The sequence below is a fragment of the Panthera pardus genome, unplaced genomic scaffold (genome assembly GCF_024362965.1).
Source record: "Panthera pardus isolate Hobbes unplaced genomic scaffold, ASM2436296v1 HiC_scaffold_16, whole genome shotgun sequence".
Classification (NCBI taxonomy): domain Eukaryota; kingdom Metazoa; phylum Chordata; class Mammalia; order Carnivora; family Felidae; genus Panthera; species Panthera pardus.
Window position 1 is genome coordinate 10242230 of NW_026526721.1, and position 20813 is coordinate 10263042.

The 20813-nt window shown below is 47.0% G+C and overlaps 1 protein-coding gene and 1 non-coding gene across 5 annotated transcripts in view; both read left to right on the forward strand.

Annotated features, from left to right (window-relative positions):
- The first annotated feature begins 3989 nt into the window (after positions 1-3989).
- On the forward strand, positions 3990-4062 carry TRNAK-CUU (transfer RNA lysine (anticodon CUU)). Its single transcript has one exon. It is a non-coding gene; the product is annotated as a tRNA-Lys (tRNA).
- Positions 4063-18406: 14344 nt separating this feature from the next.
- The window catches only part of RUNX1 (RUNX family transcription factor 1), a 250916-nt gene continuing 248509 nt past the window's right edge, over positions 18407-20813 (forward strand). For 2 of the 4 annotated variants that reach the window (XM_019420273.2, XM_019420275.2), the window contains exons 1-2: positions 18413-18637; positions 18797-18913. In XM_019420273.2, coding sequence (XP_019275818.1) covers positions 18856-18913 — 58 coding nt within the window. In that variant the 5' untranslated portion in view covers positions 18413-18637; positions 18797-18855. Of the gene's footprint in view, positions 18672-18796; positions 18914-20813 lie in introns of all 4 variants that reach the window. The other 2 variants (XM_019420276.2, XM_019420274.2) reach the window with 2 other exon arrangements.

Below are 20813 nucleotides of genomic sequence, written 5' to 3' on the forward strand. Positions count from 1 at the left end.
GTATGAACCCTCTGAGGTAGAGATGAACACATTCCAGGCAATGAACATTGTAGAGACAAGAAAGACCATGAAACTCGGGTACCACGTCCTACGGACCCTCTGAACGTTAGTGAAGATATTTCTCTTGACCTTTAGCAAATGACCCCAGTGCTGAGCTACAAAGCATGTGAAATCGGAATTGCTATTGCAACAGATCACCTCTTTCTCATTTTAACCGACTCTTGGATGAAGAATAAATACAAAGAGTAAAGATAAAGATGTGGAATATTCTGGGCACTACTGTGTAGTCATGACTGGCCACAGAATCTGCAGTCAGCCTGCCTGGGCTTGATACCCTGCTTCCCCCACTTTCTATCTAGGTGGTTTGGAAATTATTTAGTCTCTTTATGCCTCAGTTTTCTCATCTGGAAAATGGGAAGAAATACACGTTTGTGAGAATTGAGTGCAAGGCACTTAGTGGGGGGGTGGGGGGAGTGAACTAATGATAGTTACCAGTATAATTAGTGAACTTTTAATGAATTCAATTGTTGATGAAGTTAACACCCAGCATTTTCCTAATATTTTGTTTTCTTTTTAAAATAAGAAGTACTTTTATTTATTTATTTATTTTATTATTTATTTTTGAGACAGAGAGAGACAGAGCATGAATGGGGGAGGGTCAGAGAGAGAGGGAGACACAGAATCTGAAACAGGCTCCAGGCTCTGAGCTGTCAGCACAGAGCCCGACGCGGGGCTCGAACTCACGGACGGTGAGATCATGACCTGAGCCGAAGTCGGCCGCTTAACCGACCGAGCCACCCAGGCGCCCCAAGAAGTACTTTTAAGTTATCCAAGATCATTAATTTGAAAATTGAAATACATAGAGTCATTCTTTTCTCTTTCTGTTCGTAAAAAGAAACATCTTTCCAAGTGAAAATGTGGTCACCAAAGCTGAAAGAAACATTCCTTGCTATTATTATTATTTTATGTCTTTATAGTCTAGTTACTTATTTTGGTTGAGATGCAAAACTTCATTTGTCCACAACTACCTGAAACATTGGGCTAATTTGTTTTGGAGTATAGGTCTATTATCAGATTTAAGAACTTATTAAAAACAGAGTTAAGCCGTTTGTCGATTAATAACATAAATGATGTACTCAGGATCATGTACTCAAGTTTAAGGAATTTTACTTCCCTACTCCGGAACCCAAGTGCATGTCAAATTCCAAGTGCGAATGAATAACAAGGGGGGAAAGTAATACTGAGTCCCCCATGTAGAAAGTTCTGGTCAGACACTATGTAAATCAGAAATACGTTTGCAGTGTTCACCAGCTAGATATTTTTGGGAAGGAAAACACCCGAAAACCCATTATCTACCTCTCCAACAACATAACAGGGTGTCAAAATCTAGAGAGATTTTACATATCTGCCCAGAAGAGAAAAGCTACTAAGGTATAAAAAAGTTAGTAAGAGTAACTAATATTATTAAGGAAATAAAGGGGACATTTGGCGAGAGATAGATTTAATTAAATGCACGCGGTTAGCCTGGTAAGCTAAAGGGCAAAGGATGTGATTTGGGTTTTAACCCTTATAAGGGTTACAAATTATGGGCACCAGGGTGGCTCAGCCGGTTGAGCACCCAACTTCAGCTCAGCTCATGCTCTCACAGCTCGTGAGTTCAAGCCCCGCGTCGGGCTCTGTGCTGATAGCTCAGAGCCTGCAGCCTGCTTCACATTCTGTGTCTCCTTCTCCCCCTTGCCATCTGTCTCTTTCTCTGAAAACTAAATAAACATTAAAAAAAAATTTTTTAAGGTTACAAATTAGGGTAACCACTAAGTCAATACCAACTCATAAAATGCTCTAAGTAGAGGCCAGAGCTTGAAGTCCAAGGCAGGTGTTAGAAGTAGAACACAATGTTACCCTGCACAGCACATAATACATGTCTAGAACCCTGTGTCCTTAAAACAAAACTTTCCGCTCTTTTGATAAGTACCCCCAGAACAGGAACCCTGTCTTGCCCATGCCGGAAACTGCCACCTGCTTCCCCCAGCACCCAGCCCAGAAAGCAACATGGACTGGGTACTTTTGAAACGTCTGTTAAGTGACTAAGTAAAAGAATTGGCAAATTTAGATAAATGTGTGTGCAGCAGATCCGTAATAATTAGTAAGGGAACAGAGGTTGTTTTGGATGCAATCCTTAACTGTTTAGTACATGAAATATATACTCTTCCTATAAAAATCAACGAACTATCAAAAAAGTAATAAGTAGTGTCAGAGAAAGAGAGAACAACGAGTCGGGTTGTTTTGATTGGAGCCAGCACATCAGTCAGTAGGGGCTCAATGACGGCCACCAACCCAAATCTCGGTCACGTACAACCACAGAGATTGGTATGTCCTCACTTTATTTGTCAGCTACCCTTTGGTGGTGGCTCTGTTCCTTATCCTTGAACAAGCAGCCCGAGCCACGGCATTGCCAGTCTCAAGGGAGAAAGACATCTACAGGAGTGAGACACGTGATAGGGAGTCGCAGGAGAACCTAGAGAATATTCTGGACAATAGTTCAGTCCAATCACCCGACAAGATAACTCTGATTTCGAGCTCGGTAATGATAACCATTTCTTTCCACACATCTGTAATCTTCGTTACTCTTCTGATAATTTTTACAGAGCTGCTTAAAAGAAATGCTTTTGGCATTTTGGGACCGAACTAGAATATGGCAAATAAGAACAATTTGCTTACATCGTTCGCTATTTGTGGGAGGGAGCATGAACATAAAATCTGCTCAGTCTTCCCCTATGAGGTTTGAGAGGCAATCATCTTTCCCTTTCTTCATCATTTATACAACAGCTCCCACAGACAGCACAGATAGCCTATTAATCGGCAGCTTTGTGTTAAATAGCAATACAAAGTTACCACCAAATAAGAGTTAATGTGTGTATATGTAAAATGAAGCCTGATACACAGAATGTTCTCAATAAACGCGCTGAATGAGTGCAGAACTCAGTCTCTACGGTATGAAATGGCGGTGGTGTTTTCAGATGTCTCTCCTTACACCCTCACCCCCTGGCCTTCTCTTTTTGTTTTTTTAATTTTTATTATTTTTTATTATTATTTTGAGAGAAAGACCCTGAGTTTGCAGAGGGTTGGGGAGGCAGAGGGAGTGAGAGAGTCTCAAGCAGGCTCCACACTCAGCGTGCATCCTGACGCAGGGCTCGATCTCACGACCCCGAGATCGTGATCTGAACGGAAATCCAGAGTCAGACGCTCAACCGAATGAGCGACCCAGGTGCCCCTTGACCTTCTCTTTCTAATGCCCCTTTGGGATTTTTCCACCAAAGCTTTTCCTGGGTCAAGAAAGAAAGAAAGAAAGAAAGAAAGAAAGATACACTCCTTCTTTTCACAATTTTGCCACTAAGTATTTCATAGGTGATTACACGAAAGTCCAAACTTTTCCCGAAGATTGTACCATTTTATGTTCCTCCAGCAATGCATCGGTTCTGGGTGTTCCACATCCTTGCAAACATTCGGGGTAGTCAGTCCTTTTGATAGTCACCTACCCTGTCCCCTAGAAATGTCACTCCGATCGAGTTATCCACGAGAAATACATTCCATGGGGAAAAAAATTCCATAAAACACTTATGCAAATGTATTTGTAGCAGAATTGTTTATAATAGCTCAAAACTGGAAATGACCCAAATGTCCACCAGTAGGAGAACTAAACAAATTGAGGTATGTTCACACGGAACAATAACTCAGCAAATATAAAGAGGGGAGAGCTGATCTACTCAACAAAAGAATCTAGACACGTACTGTATGATCCATGTCTATGAAGTTCTAGAACAGTCAAAACTATAGGGAAAGAAAAAGGAGAATAGCGGTTTCCTCGTGGGGGTGGGGTGGGCTGTGAATTTTCTAAGGACTTCTGTGAAGTGGTGGAAATATACTGTATGTTGATAAGGGTGTGGATTACATAGATGCATCCATGGGTCAAAGACGCACAGTTTAGGGGCGCCTGGCTGGCTCAGTCGGTAGAGCATGCGACTCTTGATCTTGGGGTCGTGAGTTCAAGCCCCACGCTGGGCATAGAGATGGAGAAATAAACAAATAAACTTTAAAAAGAAAACAGCTTCATGGATGACACAAATTTAGTTAAGTTCTGCCTCCTTCCCTTTATTCAGTAGCTTTCCCAGCACCGGGCATGACCTGTGGCCGCTGTTTGCGCAAAATAAATCAGGACAGAAACTTCCTGAGTTCTCCATCTTTGGCAGCAAGGAAACCAGCTGTCCCAAGACAGAAGGGGGAGGGAGTCCTTGACTCAGTCCCAGAGCCTGGCCCCTGACAGGAGCCCTGAGCAAAGCCAGGGGCCAGCAGCAGCCCACCTCGGGGGTTTTGTTGTTTGAGCCTTTGCCGCCTGCCCGTGGTGGCTGGTAATTGCTGGGTGCGTTGTGTTCCTTTGGTCTCTCAGGTGTATTTCCTCAACCAACGTGAAAAGAAAACGATAAGGGGCAAGGGCATGGAAGTGTTTATGTTTTCGGCTCTAGCCAATTGCCTGAGACCCAAGACAAAAGCCAGTGCAGATGGAAGGAGGCCAGACTATACAATGGAAACCCCAGCCTGTCCCCGCAGAACGGGCCCAGCACCCAGCTGTCGCCCACTTCCATTCGTGTCGCCGACACCCAGCAATTAGCACGCCCGGGTTCTCCTTTGGAAAAGAAGCTTGGGAGGACAATACCACAGCGAGTCCTCCTGGACAGGAAAGCAGGTGAATCCAGCTTGGAAAAAAAGGCAAAGGTAAACGATCCTTTTCGCCATTGCTTCCTACTGTTGGACAAACCACCGGCACGGTATGAAAGAACTCCTCCCGAAAGGGTGCAAGATAAAGGGAAAAACAAAACCAAAAACCACTCCAGCCCAGCCTGCAGTGATTGAAGTGCACTGACGTACCATATTATTTTCTCCTGTATACTTAAATTGACCCCAAAGTCTCTGGCTTCTTGGGTGATATATGTACATGCACGTCTTACATCTGAACTGTCAGTGAGGACGGCCAGATAAAATCCAGGACACCCAGTTAAATCTGAATTTCAGTTAAACCGTGAATAATTCTTTAAGAATCCCCTATGTACTAGGGGGATTACTAGGGAGATTTACTAGGAACTGAATTCATGTTTTACCTTTAAAATGCAAAGTTAACGGTGCATTCTTTTTCTTTCTTTCTTTCTTTTTTTTTTTTTTTTTTGGCTAAATCTGGCATCCCCACCCCCACGGCATCACAGAAGCCTATATTCGGTAGGGATAAACTTGAACTTGACAGGAAGTGATAGACTGAAAATACGGCACTCCATTCGGGTGATGGCTTGAAGTGCAGTGAAATCACCTAATTGTTCCAAATGTCTCCAGCTCACGCGAAAAGAAGAGAAATGAGCTAAGGCTCATTTGCTCATTGGGTAAGCGATATGAATAACAATGAAAACCTTGGAGTTAAAAGATGTGTCGTTTTGAGTAGCTGAAGCGTTCTGAGCCTGAAGGAACTCACCGCCCACTTCTTATCACCTTAATAGCCAGGTCCTAGGTAGTCCAGGGAGGGCACTGTCCCTGACACAGCACAGGAGGCAGAATTGCCGACACGGGGTCATACCTGCACCTTATTTTGAATTTCCTTTGGCATCTCTGTAAAGGGCACTCTGGGAGGCATGCCAGCCTAAAGGGATTAGACGCTTTTAATCGGCATGACTCCATGGTTTTATCTAACTGACCTGGGAGCCAGAAGCTCAGAAGGGTGTTGATGAACACTTGAGCAGACCTGAGAAAAAGGCTGGTACTGTGTAGGATTCAAGACCCATAGCAGCGCATTTCCAGTGCAGGCATCAAACAAGTTAATCCCTTCATCTTAAGAGGCTAAAGGAAAAAGAATGAATCATTTGATTTATCATTAAATCCGTTATCTCCTCTGGGTCTGCCCTTTGTGTGGTCCACTAACTACAAGAACAGGGAACACAGAAAGGTGATATGTTTGAGCTTGCTTGCACATCGGTGCCAAGTGAGGGCAGAGCTTAGTGAAATCAATAGCCTGGATTCAACTGTGGGGTGTGTGTGTGTGTATCTGAGTGTGCGGGTCTAGATAGTTTTGAAGAGAAATGTAATACAAGCCAATTTAGATGCTGGAAAAAAATCATGTTAAATTCCATTTTTCTTAACTTACTAAGATACAACTTTAGATTCTTCTTGAACAAATAGAGCACCACATAAGGTGCGATCAGAGTCAGAAAGTTTCTGAAGACCCTGTTTCCTGGGAAAATCTTCTGATTGCTTCCAATTACCGTCAAAATAGTAGAGATTTAGTAAATGTTTATCGGGTAATAAGTACTATATTAACTGTGTCATACATTGACTCAAACAAGCCTTTTCGAGTCTCAAGCCATTAGGTAGTCTACCCTGACTCAATAAGTAACATCCAGATCCTGGCTGTATCTGTTTTAAATTGGTCAACAGAGTATTGCTAAGGGGGATAAAAAAAATAACAAATAAATAAATCTCACTGCTCCTCATCCGGAGCTGTGGGGACCGATATATAGAAGAGTTCCCATCATTGATATAGTTACGGTTACTTTGGTCATAAAGAATTCATAGATTTAATTATACAAGTCACTTGATTTTTTTATTGTAGTAAAATATACATATTCTATTTATCATTTTAACCATTTTTAAGTGTACAATTCAGTGGCATTAATAATTACCTTCATAACATACAACCATCACCACTAACCTTCTCCAGAACTTTTTATCATCCCAAACTGACACTGTATCATTTCTTAATGTTTTTTTAAAATTTTTTTAATGTTTATTAATTTTTGAGAGAGACAGAGACAGAATGTGAGTGGGTTAGGGGCAGAGAGAGAGGGAGACACAGAATCCTAAGCAGGCTCCAGGCCCTGAGCTATCAGCACAGAGCCCGATGCAGGGCTCAAACTCACGAGCCGTGAGATCATGACCTGAGTCAAAGTTGGACGCTCAACCGACTGAGCCACCGAGGCGCCCCTTTTTAAATGTTTTTTAATGTTTATTTATTTTTGAAGGAGAGAGAAACGGAATGGGTGGGGGAGGGGAAGAGAGAGAGGGAGACATAGAATCTGAAGTAGGATTCTGGCTCTGAGCTGTCAGCACACCGTGGGGCTAGAACCCATGAACCGTGAGATCATGACCTGAGCCAAAGTCGGATGCTTAACCGACTCGGCCTCGCAGGCGCCCCCCTTTTTAAAGATTTTTTGCATGTTTATTTATTTTTGAAAGAGAGAGACAGACAGAACATGAGTGGGGAAGGGACAGAGAGAGAGGGAGACACAGAATCTGAACAAAGTGACACTGTATTCTTAAACAGTGACATCCCATTCCTCTCTCCCTCCAATCCCCGGGAACCTCTCTTTTACCTTCTTTTCTACGAATTTACCTGTTCTAGGTACCTCATCTAAGTCCCACACACAACACTTGTCCTACTGGGTCTGGCATAATGTTTTCAAGGTCCATCCATGTTGTGATATATATCGAAATTTCACTCCTTTTCATGGCAGAAAAGTATTCCATTGTAAAGACAGATCACATTTTGTTCCTCCACTCATCTGCTGGGTGTTCTCACATTTTGAAACCCTATTTAGTATGTGTGATTCTTTTCTTCTCGCTTAGATAAGAAAAATTGCATTCACCGTAAACAGTACAAGAGTCTCAGATCATCTAAATTACCAACTTGATTGGACGCCCATCACTGCAGTTGGAACCTGTTGGGCTGACTACCTGGGTGGGTTCATGGGACTCCTTGCTGCCTACAGTGCTTCCACACCCACCCTTAGTCCTTGCTAACTCGGCCTGCACACTGCTGTGCTGGGGGTGGGGGGTGGGGGGCAAAGGGAGACCGTGGGAGAGATTAGAAGCTCACTTAGCAGCCTTTGTTTTAAGCGATCCTGGCTCTCTCTGACCTCGTGGGTTGTTTCTCTCCTGTGCGTTCTCGTGGACTCTCTTATCTGGCTCCTTCTGACGCAACTCCCCACACAGGGCAGTGTCCCTCTCTAGGACCTTAGCCCCCAATGCCATCTCAATTCCTGCTCACGATGGCCTACACCATAAGCTCTTTAGGCTGAAATCTCCTTGCTTGGGCAGTCCAACCTTGTGGGCAAAATCTCTTTATTTTTTTTTTAATGTTTATTTATTGTGTGTGTGTGTGTGTGTGAGAGAGAGAGAGAGAGAGCAAGGGAGGAGCAGAGAGAAAGGGGGGGAGAGAGGGAATCCCAAGCAGACTCTGCACTGTCAGCACAGAGCCTGACACGAGACTCCATCTCACGAACCACGAGATCATGACATGAGCAGAAATTAAGAGTTGGATGCTTAACCGACTGAGCCACCCAGGCACCCCCAGAATTCCTTAATTTTAACTCCATTTTTTTTTTTTTAGTTTCTTTATTTATTTTGAGAAAGTGAGAGAGAAAGAGAGACAGAGAGAGGGACAGAGAGAGCACAAGCAAGGGAGGGGTTGAGAGAGAGAGAATCGAAACCAGTGCGGAACCCAACTAGGGCCTCGATCCTATGAAACGTGAGATCATGACCTGAGCTGAGATCAAGAGCCCCTTACTTAACTGACTGAGCCACCCAGGCACCCCCAGAATCCCTTTTAAGATAGAGCCAAGCCGGGGCACCTGGGTGGCGCAGTCGGTTGAGGGTCCGACTCTTGGTTTCGGCTCAGGTCATGATCTCACAGTTCATGAGTTCCAGCCCCACATAGGGCTTTGCACTGATGGTGTGGAGCCTGCTTCGGATTCTGTCTCTCCTTCTCTCTGCCCCTCCCCCACTTGTGCGCCCTCTCTCTCTCTCTCTCTCTCTCTCTCAAATAAATAAATAAACTTAAAAAAAATATTTTTAGAATACTGTCAAGCCAACATCTTACTTGGGGGTTCCATATTTGAGGCACCTTGGAAGGGTTGCTGGAGATTCCTACTACAGCTCCGCTCCTGCCTTACAAGAGGCTGCTCACAGTCGCAGGGGTGAGTCAGGGCCCAGACTGAGGCACACATGCTCTTTGTCCCTCTCTCCAGGTTTGACAAGAGTGGCAGACTTGGTTACTTGGATGGGGGAGAGAAGTCGAGAAGCCGCACTTGAAGCCCTCTCTCCTAAGACCCTCCTCTCCGTTGTCCTCTCTTGACCCTTTATGGCTCTACTGAGGATCACGGCCCTTGAACATCTCTTTGGAAGTTTCCCCATGGTCCTGTCTTCACACTCACTCTGATCTGGAATATCTGTTATCTCTCAGTAGCACGGGCAGCCCCTTCAGCAACCCAGCAAGCCTCAATACCTGTGGCTGCCATGGAGAGTGGCTGTCCCTCTCTTTGGTCACCTCCTTTTGCCCCACGTCAGCCCGTCTCCAACATACCCTCGGGATCTAGCTGTGTCGTGCACTGCGACAACAAGAAATACTCCAATCTTCCTTTTGGAGATGTAGTTTCTCCCCGTTCTATCACAGTGGCTGCTCTATCAGTGTTTTCTGAATTGAATCGAGACGGGAAAGGTCACGTAACCAACTTAGATCCATTCCGACAAACACGGACACGCAATGATTCATTCCACATTAAGTCCCTATTCAAGCAAAGCGGAGCTGCTTTTCTGCAACCCAGCACAACTGGATGTCACTCTTCTGTTTAGTCTGAGGAGCGTCATGAAGGAACAGATCTCAAGTGGCTCTTTCTTGTCAAATCTGTTGACTTTCCCATAGTCTTTGTTTTTCTCGTCTCTCTTTTCAACATCTAACCCTGTTTTTCTCTCATCCCTTGAGATGTCGTCCCTTGGCTTGTACCATACTCCTGTTTTCTTTTTCTTTTTTTAATGTTTATTTATTTATTTTGAGAAAGACAGAGAGAGCCTGAGCAGGGGAGGGGCAGAGAGAGAGACAGAGAGACAGAGACAGAAAATCCTAAGCGGGCTCAGTGCTGTCAACGCAGAGCCCCATGTGGGGGCTCGAACTCACGAACCGTGAAATCATGACCCGAGCTGAAATCAAGAGTTGGACCCTTAACCGACCGAGGCACCCAGGCGTTCAAGCTTCCTTTTTCTTTCTCCCATTCCCCTGGCCACCCTTCCCCCTGGCTGCTGTCTCTTCCTGCCCCCTTCTAAGAATTCTCATCTTGAGCTTCTGACATTCTTTCACGTTGGAACTACCAGATCCTGCCTCTTTGCCTCAGCCTGAAGCTCAATGCTGGTGCGTTCTTCGCCTTTACCTCTTCCTCGTCAAAGACCACCACCATGGCAATGCGATGCCACAAACCACCACAAAATGCTACGGCTTCAAACAACACCATTGATTACCACTCACACTTCGTGGGGAGGCCGGGCAGCTCTGGTCACGGCTGGGTTGGCTGGTTGGTTCTTCTGGGTTGGGCTGGTGCTCACCCGAGTGTCCGATGGCCAGCTGGCAACCGGCTGATCCAGGATGGCCCCAACTGGGACCGCTGGCTCTCTTCCAGTACACCAACAGGGGAGCATTCAAGGGACCAAGCACCTTGCCCAGCCTCTCCTTCCAGCAAGTTTGTTCCTGCTCCACTGGTTAGAGCGAGTTCTGAGAACGAGCTCCGGGTCAGGGGGGGCGGGGACCACAGCTACAGGGTAAAGGGAGGAGTGAAAACCTAAGGAAGCTAATGTGGTAAGCCCATTACCTTCCGAGTGCCCCTCCCCACCCCCCACCCCCGTCCCTGCCCCCCGCCTTGTCAGAGTGCTCGTCACCTCATAGCTGAAATATGGCAGCCGGGCCGGGCTTCTCACCAGCACCCAAGCAGACAGAGCTTATTTCTGGTTTTCCCTTGGCCTCAGAGCTCTGCCCATCTCTGCTGCTCTCCCTGTCCTTTTATCTACCCAAAATGTACATGTCTAGTGCCAAGAAAACAGAACGTGTGGATCTCCCAGTGCCCGGCTCAGGACCCCACTATTCTGTGGCCACAGGCTTTGCAGCCACGTGCTTTCTTCCTGACCCTCTGCCCAGCCCATGGTCTCTGTTCAGTTTTGTGAGCCTTGCCCAGGGCCGGGACTGGGGTCAAGCAAGGGAGGCCCGTAGGGTGATGCCTTTAAGGCAGCGCTCACTCATGGGGTCGCCCAAGTTCAGGGTCATCACCGACGGTCAGCGCTTCCCTAAACTGCGAATCCTGGGAGCCTCACTAACTTCTCCCCCCGTCCCCACACTGGTCATACGGGTCATTCTGCTATAACTTTTCATTTTTTTATGTGAATGGTTCATACGATCGTAACCTTCTTCTGAGCCAGGACCAGGTCTGCCTAGCCCAAGATTAGGAAATAAATGTACTCAGTGAGGTAACCTAGTGCTCAAATACTCAGTGGGGTCACTAGTTGTGGAGAAAGTGAGGTGTTCCTGATATTTAGTAAAGCCTAGAAGGAAAAGTTGAAAGACACAAAAAAATGTAGGGACAAAGGATGGATTGACTGATTCTGCCAAGGCACGTGAATCCATGCCTTGATAACAGAAGAATTCAAGGAACAAGGAAAGCTCCGTTGTGAGGTAGAGTGACCTTGAGACTCTCTCTGGACACCGGGTGTAGAGAAGGAGAAGGAGCCCAACTGGGGAGCGGCTGAAACCCAGACACAGATTCCCGTAGCTGGGGAGGGTGCAAGAAGACGGCTCCTAGGCCTGGGTTGCGGAGTGAAGTTAGAGCTGAGTGCATTCATACATACATAAATGGCTGTGACCATCACCAAGGAAGGGGAGGGAAGAGAAAGGAGGCCGCTGGTTATGGAAATGTGGTGGTTCTAAAAGGAGGAGGAATTGACAAGGGACACGGATCCAAAGGGAAATGGTGGATTCCTGTTTAAAGACAAAGGCATGGAAGGAAGAAGTTAAAGGTCACTTACAAAATTGGGAGGAGTTGTATGTTTCCTGAACATCTTTTCATAGACAAGGAACCTCACAGAGACCTAAGAGACAGTTTCCTCCAGGAGCTCAGCATTCCTTTTTGAAGAGTCCCGGACTGTCCGGCTACAATTTCAGGCCTGTTGACATTCACGGCATTGATTTTCTGAAACCCTCAACATCCGCTGAACAACCACTGTGCGTTTGAGGTGGCCCCTGAGTCCCGGTTCACAGCGTGTGGCCCACGGGGGCAGAAACTCGGGTCCTCGAGTCTCCATTTTCCATACAAATCTGAGAATTGTAAATGAGTGATGGGAAAGTGTAAAAGGCCCAGGGAAACAAACTGAAGACGAATACTTCCATCATAATCAAAAGCCACCAAACTTCCACATGTCCTGCACGCCAAGATCACTGTCCTCTGATCTCCCCCCATCTTACCACCCTGGGTCCTTCAGGTCCACTAAAGTTTTCAATTCCTCTAAATGTTCTTATCTTGAGAAGATGTGATATATAGATATATAGATATCTAAATATATATATCTAGATATATATATATAGATATAGATAGATAGATATAGATAGATAGATATGATATATATACATATAATATAGTGGAATATTACTCAGCCATCAAAAAGAATGAAATCTTGCCATATGCAGTGGCATGGATAGAGCTGGAATGTAGTATGTCAAGCAAAATAAACCCAGGAAAGAGAAATACCATATGCTTTCACTCATTTGTGGAATTTAAGAAACAAAACGGATGAACGTATGGGAAAGGGGTAGAGGGAAAGAGAAAGGAGAGCAATAAACCACGAGAGACGCTTTTTTTATTATTCTTAATTTTTTAAACTTTTTTTTAATGTTTATTTCTGAGAGCGAGAGCGTGTGCTTGAGTGGGGGGAGGGGCAGCGAAAGGGAGAAACACAGAATCCCAAGCAGGCTCCAGGCTCTGAGCTGTCAGCACGGAGCCCGACGCGGGGCTCGAACTCACAGGCTGCGAGTTCGTGACCTGAGCCAAGGTCGGCCGCTTAACCGACTGAGCCACCCAGGCGCCCCCGCCAGAGACTCTTAATAATTGAGAACAAACTGGGGGGTGCTGAAGGGAGGTGAGTGGGGGATGGGCTAGATGACGACACGTACTAAGGAAGGCACTTGTTGGGATGTGTTCTATGGAAGTGATGAATCATTGAATCCTACTCCTGAAACCAACATCGCCTCGTATGTTGTCTACCTGAAATTTAAGTTAAAACAAATTTTCTTATCCTGGAAACAATACCATCTCAGATATAAGTCCTGTGCGGGAAACAAACAGGATCGGCAAGTGAACGCATGTGTATATGAGTCACGAATACACTCCGAGTCCCCGTGAGGATGTGACATGACTGGCCCCAGAGGCTGAGGGACTGTGTTCTGATAGCCTTAGTGCGGTTGCAGTCGTGTGGCGCGTGGTGATATCCTGGTTTCTTCTCTCTGCTTTGAATAAACTGAAAACTTGAGAACGTGAAATCAGAGCCAGAACGCAGGCAGGATCTTCCTTCCCGCTCTTCACCCAGAAATCCAGCCAGCTGCTGAACTGGCAAAGGCGAGCAAGGGAATTGAAACAGGAGGGAATTAAAATGCACACCGCAATTGAAACAGGAGGGAATTAAAATGCACACCACAATTGAAACAGGAGGGAATTAAAATGCACACCGCCCAATTTTAAGCGCGGTATTTTGTGTTCTCGGTACATTTTTTTTTTTAATTTTGACGTTTTGAGGTTCAGTAAGTATTTGCAGCCTGCGTCGGTAGGGCCGAATAATATTCTTCCCAAAGAACATCGAATTCAAAACTTAAGCGATGAACACTGAGGACTTCTCCAGGATCGACTGCCGAGGCTATTTTTCACTTGCTCTTATCCACACCTCTAATTTAGGGACCTGATGCCATATGTTTGTGATACCTGGCGAGTCCTAGTGTTAAAATTCACATACTACAGGCTTCCATATTGAAGGATCAACCACAAGTCGCTTTTTAATTCCATTCAACAGCGCTTTGCATAGTCCAAAAAGTACTGATTCTCACAGCACCCCCGTGAAAAGGGCACTATTGTGCGTCAGTTGGTAAGGAATCTTGTGAAAGTTTGTTAATTTGCCTACTACCAGGAAAATGGGTAGCAATTACAATAAAAGTCCAAAGTTCCTAAAGCCAGGTGCTTTGATCACACTGGGGACGCTCATTATTTGCCACCTAAGCTGAATTATTGAATTTTACACTATCTAACCACCGTAAATTCCGGCTTCTCCAACGCAGAGTATTTTTAGTTGCTTCGTTTCCTTTAGCTTTCCCTGCCTGGATCTCATGCTAAAATTAGCCTCAAGGTTGGAGGAACTGGATGGAAAGTTCAGTACCAACTCGGAATGTTTTCCATCGTTTGACCAAACTTCGAATGCTAAACATTTCTAACATTCAAAGAGGGTTTGTTTAAGTTTTCCAGTTTTACCCTCCTGGTGACAAATGGCACCAGAAGCTGAAGAGCCAACATTCTGGAAAGAGAAACTATTCCAAACAAGATTCCTGGCCCAGGGCAGGCCTGAAAGGATCCAGATGCATTGGAAAGAGGTAGCCAACCTCTTGGACTCCTGCGTAAACGGGTCCTCTGGGCTCTGGTTTGGCCGAGCCAGGTGGCGACGGTGTAAGGCCGGGTCCCTCGTTTTGGAACAAAGCATAGGATGTGACATCTGCAAGGCCAAGGCTGGAGAGCAGAGGCAGGTATCCCACGGGGAGGACGGCTCACGGCAGGACACCGGCGGCCACCTGCAATGCTACCACGTGAACACGTGGTGTGTGTCTGGAAGAACTCACAGGATTGATGTGTTTCCAAAATGCAAACTAGGTAAAAACTGAGAGTCCGATGCCCCTGGAGGAAAAGAAGCCTTCTGTTTATATACATGTGGTCACCAGCTTGGGAGACGGAGCACACGGGAGCCTCCCCACCTTGTGTGTCAAACCTCAAACTGTAAACTTGACCCAGACCCAGCACGTGCGAGGAGAGTCTGAGTGACCATCCGAGAAAGCTCTATCTCGGAGGACGGGAGCCGCACCTCTTGCGGGTTTCTGCTGTCTAGAAACATCCAGAGTTTAAAAACTTGTGCCAAGGCAACAAGGTAGAAAAGGTCGACTTTTCAGAAAGCTCTAAGGAAAACGGAGATCACAAAGACTGTAGAAAATCATCATAGCGTATCCTTTACCAAATCCCTACCTATGCAAGGGCTTTCTCGGAGCCACGCCTCTCCAGCTTTGATGTGTGCAGATTTCACCTGGAGCGCTGCAAACCTGCAGACTCTAAAAACGTAGGTCTGGGACAGAGCCCAAGATTCTGATCCCTCGCGAGTTCCGGGGTGATGTCACTGCTGCTGACCCACAGGCCACCTTTCGAGTAGTGAAGCAGTTGAAACTCTTAGATTTCAAACAATGGTCATTAAACAGCCTTTCATGTCATTAGACAGCTTTCATTGGATGGGTTGACAGGATTCATTGATGGGTTTCAATGGCTGCCTGTTTTCTTTTTTTTTCTTTAGGTCCCATTTCTCCACAGAGCAATGTATCTCCATCCAGGGAAGGTAAGGGTGTGAATACTGAAACTCTTATCTGGCTGTACAGTAAAGTCTTGTGGGGGCTCCCGTTCGAATTCTACTTTTACTGGGAGGAAGGAGAGACTCGTGCGTGAGATGGCCATGCCCCGCCGTGGACGCCGTCGTGAGGGGCCTGGAAAGATCTGCAACAACAGGGCCTCCAGCTTATTCTGAACTTCTGGGTTTGCCAAGGGCAGGTTTGGGTTGGGTTGCACATAGAAGTTTATACGTTAATTACAGGGTTATGCAACCATGCATCTTTCCACCTTTGGTGGTATTTTTATGGAACCATTAAAAATGACACCTGAGCATATTCCTCCCCCCAACAGTGGCATGTAGAAGCCGTAGCCAATTTGAGTGAGGATGAAAACTGCCATCCAATTACTTGGCAAAGCCACAGTCGGTTGTAGCCGCTTGGGTACAATTCCCAAGCGAGCAGCCCAAGGTCTGAGTCACTCGCAGGAAGTAGGTCACAGGGTGTGGGTTAATGCACAAACTTAAAGAATCCTCAACAGTTCTAGCAAAGATAGGCTTGAGTATTCCTCCAGGGGGCTCACTGATGACATATGTGTCTTTTCGTCTTGGGCTCCCGGGGAAGTGGTAAGGCCAAGTTCACCAGCGGCTGGCTGGGTCCTCACTTATTGTCAGGACTGGGAGGAGGCCCAGAAAAACTCTGACTGTTGCCTCACCAAGCTCTGAGGTCCTGCTGCGGCCGTTATGGCAGATAACCCGGAGGGAGGCAACGCCAGCAGCCCGGCGCACTGGCCTTCAACTCTGCCCCCTGGTGCCCCGTTGAAACTCCGGCCCCGGCGATTACAGATGATCGCAGCGTTAAGGTGAGGCCTCAGCAAACACAAACCCCAGCCTGACAAGTCCTCTTTAACCTTGACCTGTCCTAGGAAGACTCTGCTGGGCAGGATACATGTTCGGCTCTGGCGAGGCGCGCAGAGAAAAGCCAAGAATGCGGGCAGTTAGCTGACCCATCCAGGGCCACCTCCCTTCAAGCATCTGGACACCTAAGGCTGAAAGCATCTGGGGAGTTTCTAGAATGAAGTATCAGAATTTATCTGCGTCGCCACTTGAATTGCTAAGTCATTAATAAGTCTGAGCCAGCTCGGAAGTGACAGCTGCGTGTTACGGCCTTCAGCTCTTACGACCCTTCCAGGGAATATTACATACAGAAGAGAGAAAAGAGCCTGATGTGGGCTCACACCCACACGTAGGTTTAGCAGCGAGCACAGGAACACGGTCTTAATTACCTTCGCAAGGGATTTGCATTGAGAAGCAACAGGAAACGTGCATCGGGCGTGGATATTAATAAACATCATAAAAGAAATACCTACCTTGTTATTCTTTTAAATATTAATAAGGTGTCAACCTTCGGGAAGCTCACTTCACACAAGTGTGGGAGAAAGCAGTCTCTTGAGTTTCAATTCCTGCACTAGTCAAAACAGGAGTAAGTAAAAATCATGTCCTTTCCTTTAAAGAGACCTGCGCCATTTGCCCGCGAGCACATGATCACGGTGGGTAGGAGCGAAACTGAGCAGATGAGGAAAACACCGAGGGGTTATTCAGGTTCTACGGGCTTCCTGAAGCCCCTTCGCTGCTTGTGCCCGTGCAGCTTGGAATCCAGGGTTGGCATCTTGGACCCGTCATCTCGACCGCTCTTGACCATGTGAGTCGAAACGTGGTGTGTACAGGGTGCCGTGAAGGCTCGTACGCGGAGCAGAGCGAAGTTAATAGAAATAAATGAGGGGAAGAGAGTCTCCCTTTACCTTGGGACTTCAAGAAACACGGCGGTTTGTTTTTTTTTTTGTCAGCACTTAAAGGCAACGAGCAGGAGAGAGAAATTATTACGTGTGCCCGGAATGGCTTGCCCACGTGCAAAAGTACCCTGTGTGTAGCACCTCCACGCAGGTGACTTCTTCCCGGGGTGGAGGGTGAGCGCTACTATCTGCTTCGCTCAGTCCCCATGAGAAGGGGCTTGCTGATGAGTGTAGTTCCCGTCGGGCTAACCTGCGTTTTGCCTCCAGGTCTGAGTTAGCCTATCGATGCCAACAGAACCAGAGAAAGGCAACGCAGTGAACTTCCACAGGTGAAAACGAAAAACAAACGGGTGCAGGTTAGCCTTCCGCCTGGGCTCAAGGTGCAGGGTGTCTCCTTTCTTTGTTTTCTGGTAGATTCCTAATTTGAGTGTGTGTGTCAGAGAGAACCCTGATTTCATCTCTGTACCGAAAAGATGTTCGTTTAGGAGGAGTAAAACCACATAATTTTGCTTTTATTGAAACGACCTGTTGGTCACAAAACTCAAATGCTTCCCTCCCCCCCTTTTTTTCGATTTTTTTTTAAAGCTTTACAATACCAGTGAGTGGCTAGACCCTTTCAAGGGATCAAGCTCTCCGCAAAACATTTCCTTTTATTTTGTTTTTCCTTTCGTACTTTCACTTACGCTGCCCTGGTCTTTACCAAGTGCTGGATTGTCCTGAGCTGATGCCTTAAGTGATGGGCTCCACATCCTGCCTGAGCCTGATGCCAAGGTTGAATTACCATTGAATAAGCGGCAATGAAACTGTTATCAAAATAATCAGTGGCTCCCAAAACCACAAATAACAACAGCAAGACCCAAGTTGTCCTCCATCAGCAAAGACCATTGATATAATAAGAGACTGAGTCACTTTTCTCTACGGTCCCTCTCTTGCAGACTCTACTCGGCTCTTTTCTTGAACAGCCTCGGGGAAGGCAGGTGGGGGGTGGGGGGGTGGGGAAGGAAGGGCATTGCTCAGAAAGTAAAAAAAAAAAAAAAAAAAAAAGAAAGGAAAAAAAAAAGAAATTTGACATCACTTAAGTCACATGATTGGCAAGAACCAATTAAGACGGGCTGTGGAAAGGGGAACAGTTAAATTTGTAATTTGGGTTGTGTGAAAACTTCTTTGGGCCCCATAAACAACCACAGAACCACAAGTTGGGTAGGCTGGTAGTCTCAGAAGTCTGCGCCCGGCATAGTGGTCAGCGAGCAGGACGAATCACACTGACGGCAAACCACAGGGTTTCACAGAGTGGTGAACATCACCAACCCACAGCCAAGACGCCGCTTTTTTTTTTTTTTTTTTCAAATCTTGAACAATTTGAATATTTTGTTTTCGCCAAGGTACATGTTTCGCAGGGCTCAGGGAGCCCCAGAGGTATGGGGAGGAAAAACCAAAAAACAAAAAAAAAAAAACAAAACAAAGAAAGAAAGAAAGGCAGGGAGCCACGGTCGGGGGGGTGAGGTTAAGACAGTGACCTTTCTTTGGTTTTCCCTCCAAAGGTGAAAGAAATCATTGAATCCCCCGCCTTCAGAAGAGGGTGCATTTTCAGGAGGAAGCGATGGCTTCAGACAGCATATTTGAGTCATTTCCTTCATACCCACAGTGCTTCATGAGAGGTGAGTACGCTCTGGTCTTTCGATACCTTCTTTGGCTCGGCTTTGCAGATAACGAAATGGCAGCTTGTCGTAACTCGGGGCGCGTAGCTCCCGTCGATTCCCTGTCGGTTTGGTGGAAGGAATTCAAACTCAGGCGTATGATTACAAGGCTATTGGATTACTTATTCATCAGATGGCAGCTCTTCAGAAATGTTTTAATAAATACTTAGCTAAGCTGTTGAAGTGTTCAGTCGGTGTGTGAGAACTTTGTCAAGTGCAAGTAAGTTGGGCTGTTCCTGATTAAAGTCCTAGAGATGATAAAGCTCGCAAGAAGCCGTCTGGGTTTGCTTTTCTGCCCCTTGCCTGCAATGACGGTGGCGGAGCGTCCTGAACTCGGCCCGCCCCAGGGAGGGGGGGTGGGGGGGGGAGAGTGGGGCGGGGGGGGGGGGGGGTGTAGCGGGCACCTGCACAGCTGGCCGGGAGGGCTGGTGCCAGCGTGGGGCGGAGGCGGAGGCAGGCTGGCAGGCACACGTTAGACCAGCCTGGGGACTTCGGGGGCAAAGTGGTAGCTCTGCTGTCCCCTCAAGGGAGAGAGCTCGAGAGCCGGGCGGATCTGTCTGTGTTAGAACCACCAGGATGGGGCCACGCTCCTCGTGGCCTCAGTGCAAAGCGGCAGCCGGCGTCCTTCGTGGGGGGGGGGGGGGGGGGGGGGGGAGGGGGCAGGGGGAAATGCAAGTTGTCGCCTACGGAGAGATCTCTGTCTCCCTCTTCGCAAAGAGCAATGAAACCGTTTCCTAAGTCTAGCGTCGTGTCGCGGCCCGGGTCATTAGACGGTGCGCTTCCTAATTGGAACGGCCCGTGCGGAAACGCTGGCTGCAGTTTCGCAGGCAGCCTCGCGAAATGTGCAAAGCTGCGCCGGGGCCGCGGCTCTGGGTGTGTGAGTACGCGTGCGCGTGTGCGTTTTGCGCGGCGCTGGTGGGAAAAGAGGGCCGTGCTTCAACAAACAGAAATAATAAGAACATAAAAATGTCGCGAAGGCAGAGCAGTGTGTCGGGGCTCGCACTCTGACCGACGCCTGCAAAATGCGGCTTGATGGTTTGGCAGAGCGGGGACGGAGTGGGATCGGCCGGGGGGATAATTAATTTTCTGGCTACAAACTCTTCGCGCGCACCCAAATAGGATCTGTGACTCATTATTTGTTCATACAGCCAAATGAGCAGGGGAATGCAGAAGGCTGCCAGCCACTTTGTCACAACAAATGCTATTGTGAATGTCACAGGGCCTCTATGTTTCCGGGTCCCTGAAATGTAAAAACTTGACAAAGCTGTGTGTGTGTGTGTGTGTGTGTGTGTGTGTGTGTGTGTGTGGAGGGTGGTGGGGGAGGATTTCAGGAGAAGGGGAAGAACGCAAGTCATTAACCGATTCAAAGCTTCAAATTAGAGGGTTTGCAAATGCTTCTTTACTGGCAGCCGAGGAAATTTTAGTGAAGTTGAATCATGCGATGTGTGTGAGTCACACGCCCTTGTCGCAGACCAGCGCCGGGCTCCTGTGGCAGAGACGCCGGCCGCTGGTGAGAAGCTGTTGGCTGCTCCCTGGCTGCATTTCCTCTGGGCCACTAATGAGCAAAGGAAGCAATATTTGTAGAATAACAGAATGAAAGATCTTCCTGCCTTCACTCCGCTTTCAATACCCTCCACACAATTATTGTTTCCTATTTTATCAAACTCAGGAAGGCAGAGTCAGGAAATCTGAAAACATTCCATTGGGCAATAGATTGGATTTGGGGCACGGTGTGAGGCTGCCTTCAAAGCTGTCCTTACCGGCCAGACGGCAGAGACGGGGAAGGGACCCAGGGACCGGCTCAAATACAGGAAATAGAAGGAGGCCCGGCCCTCACACAGCCCCATAGCTCCTGTGCTAA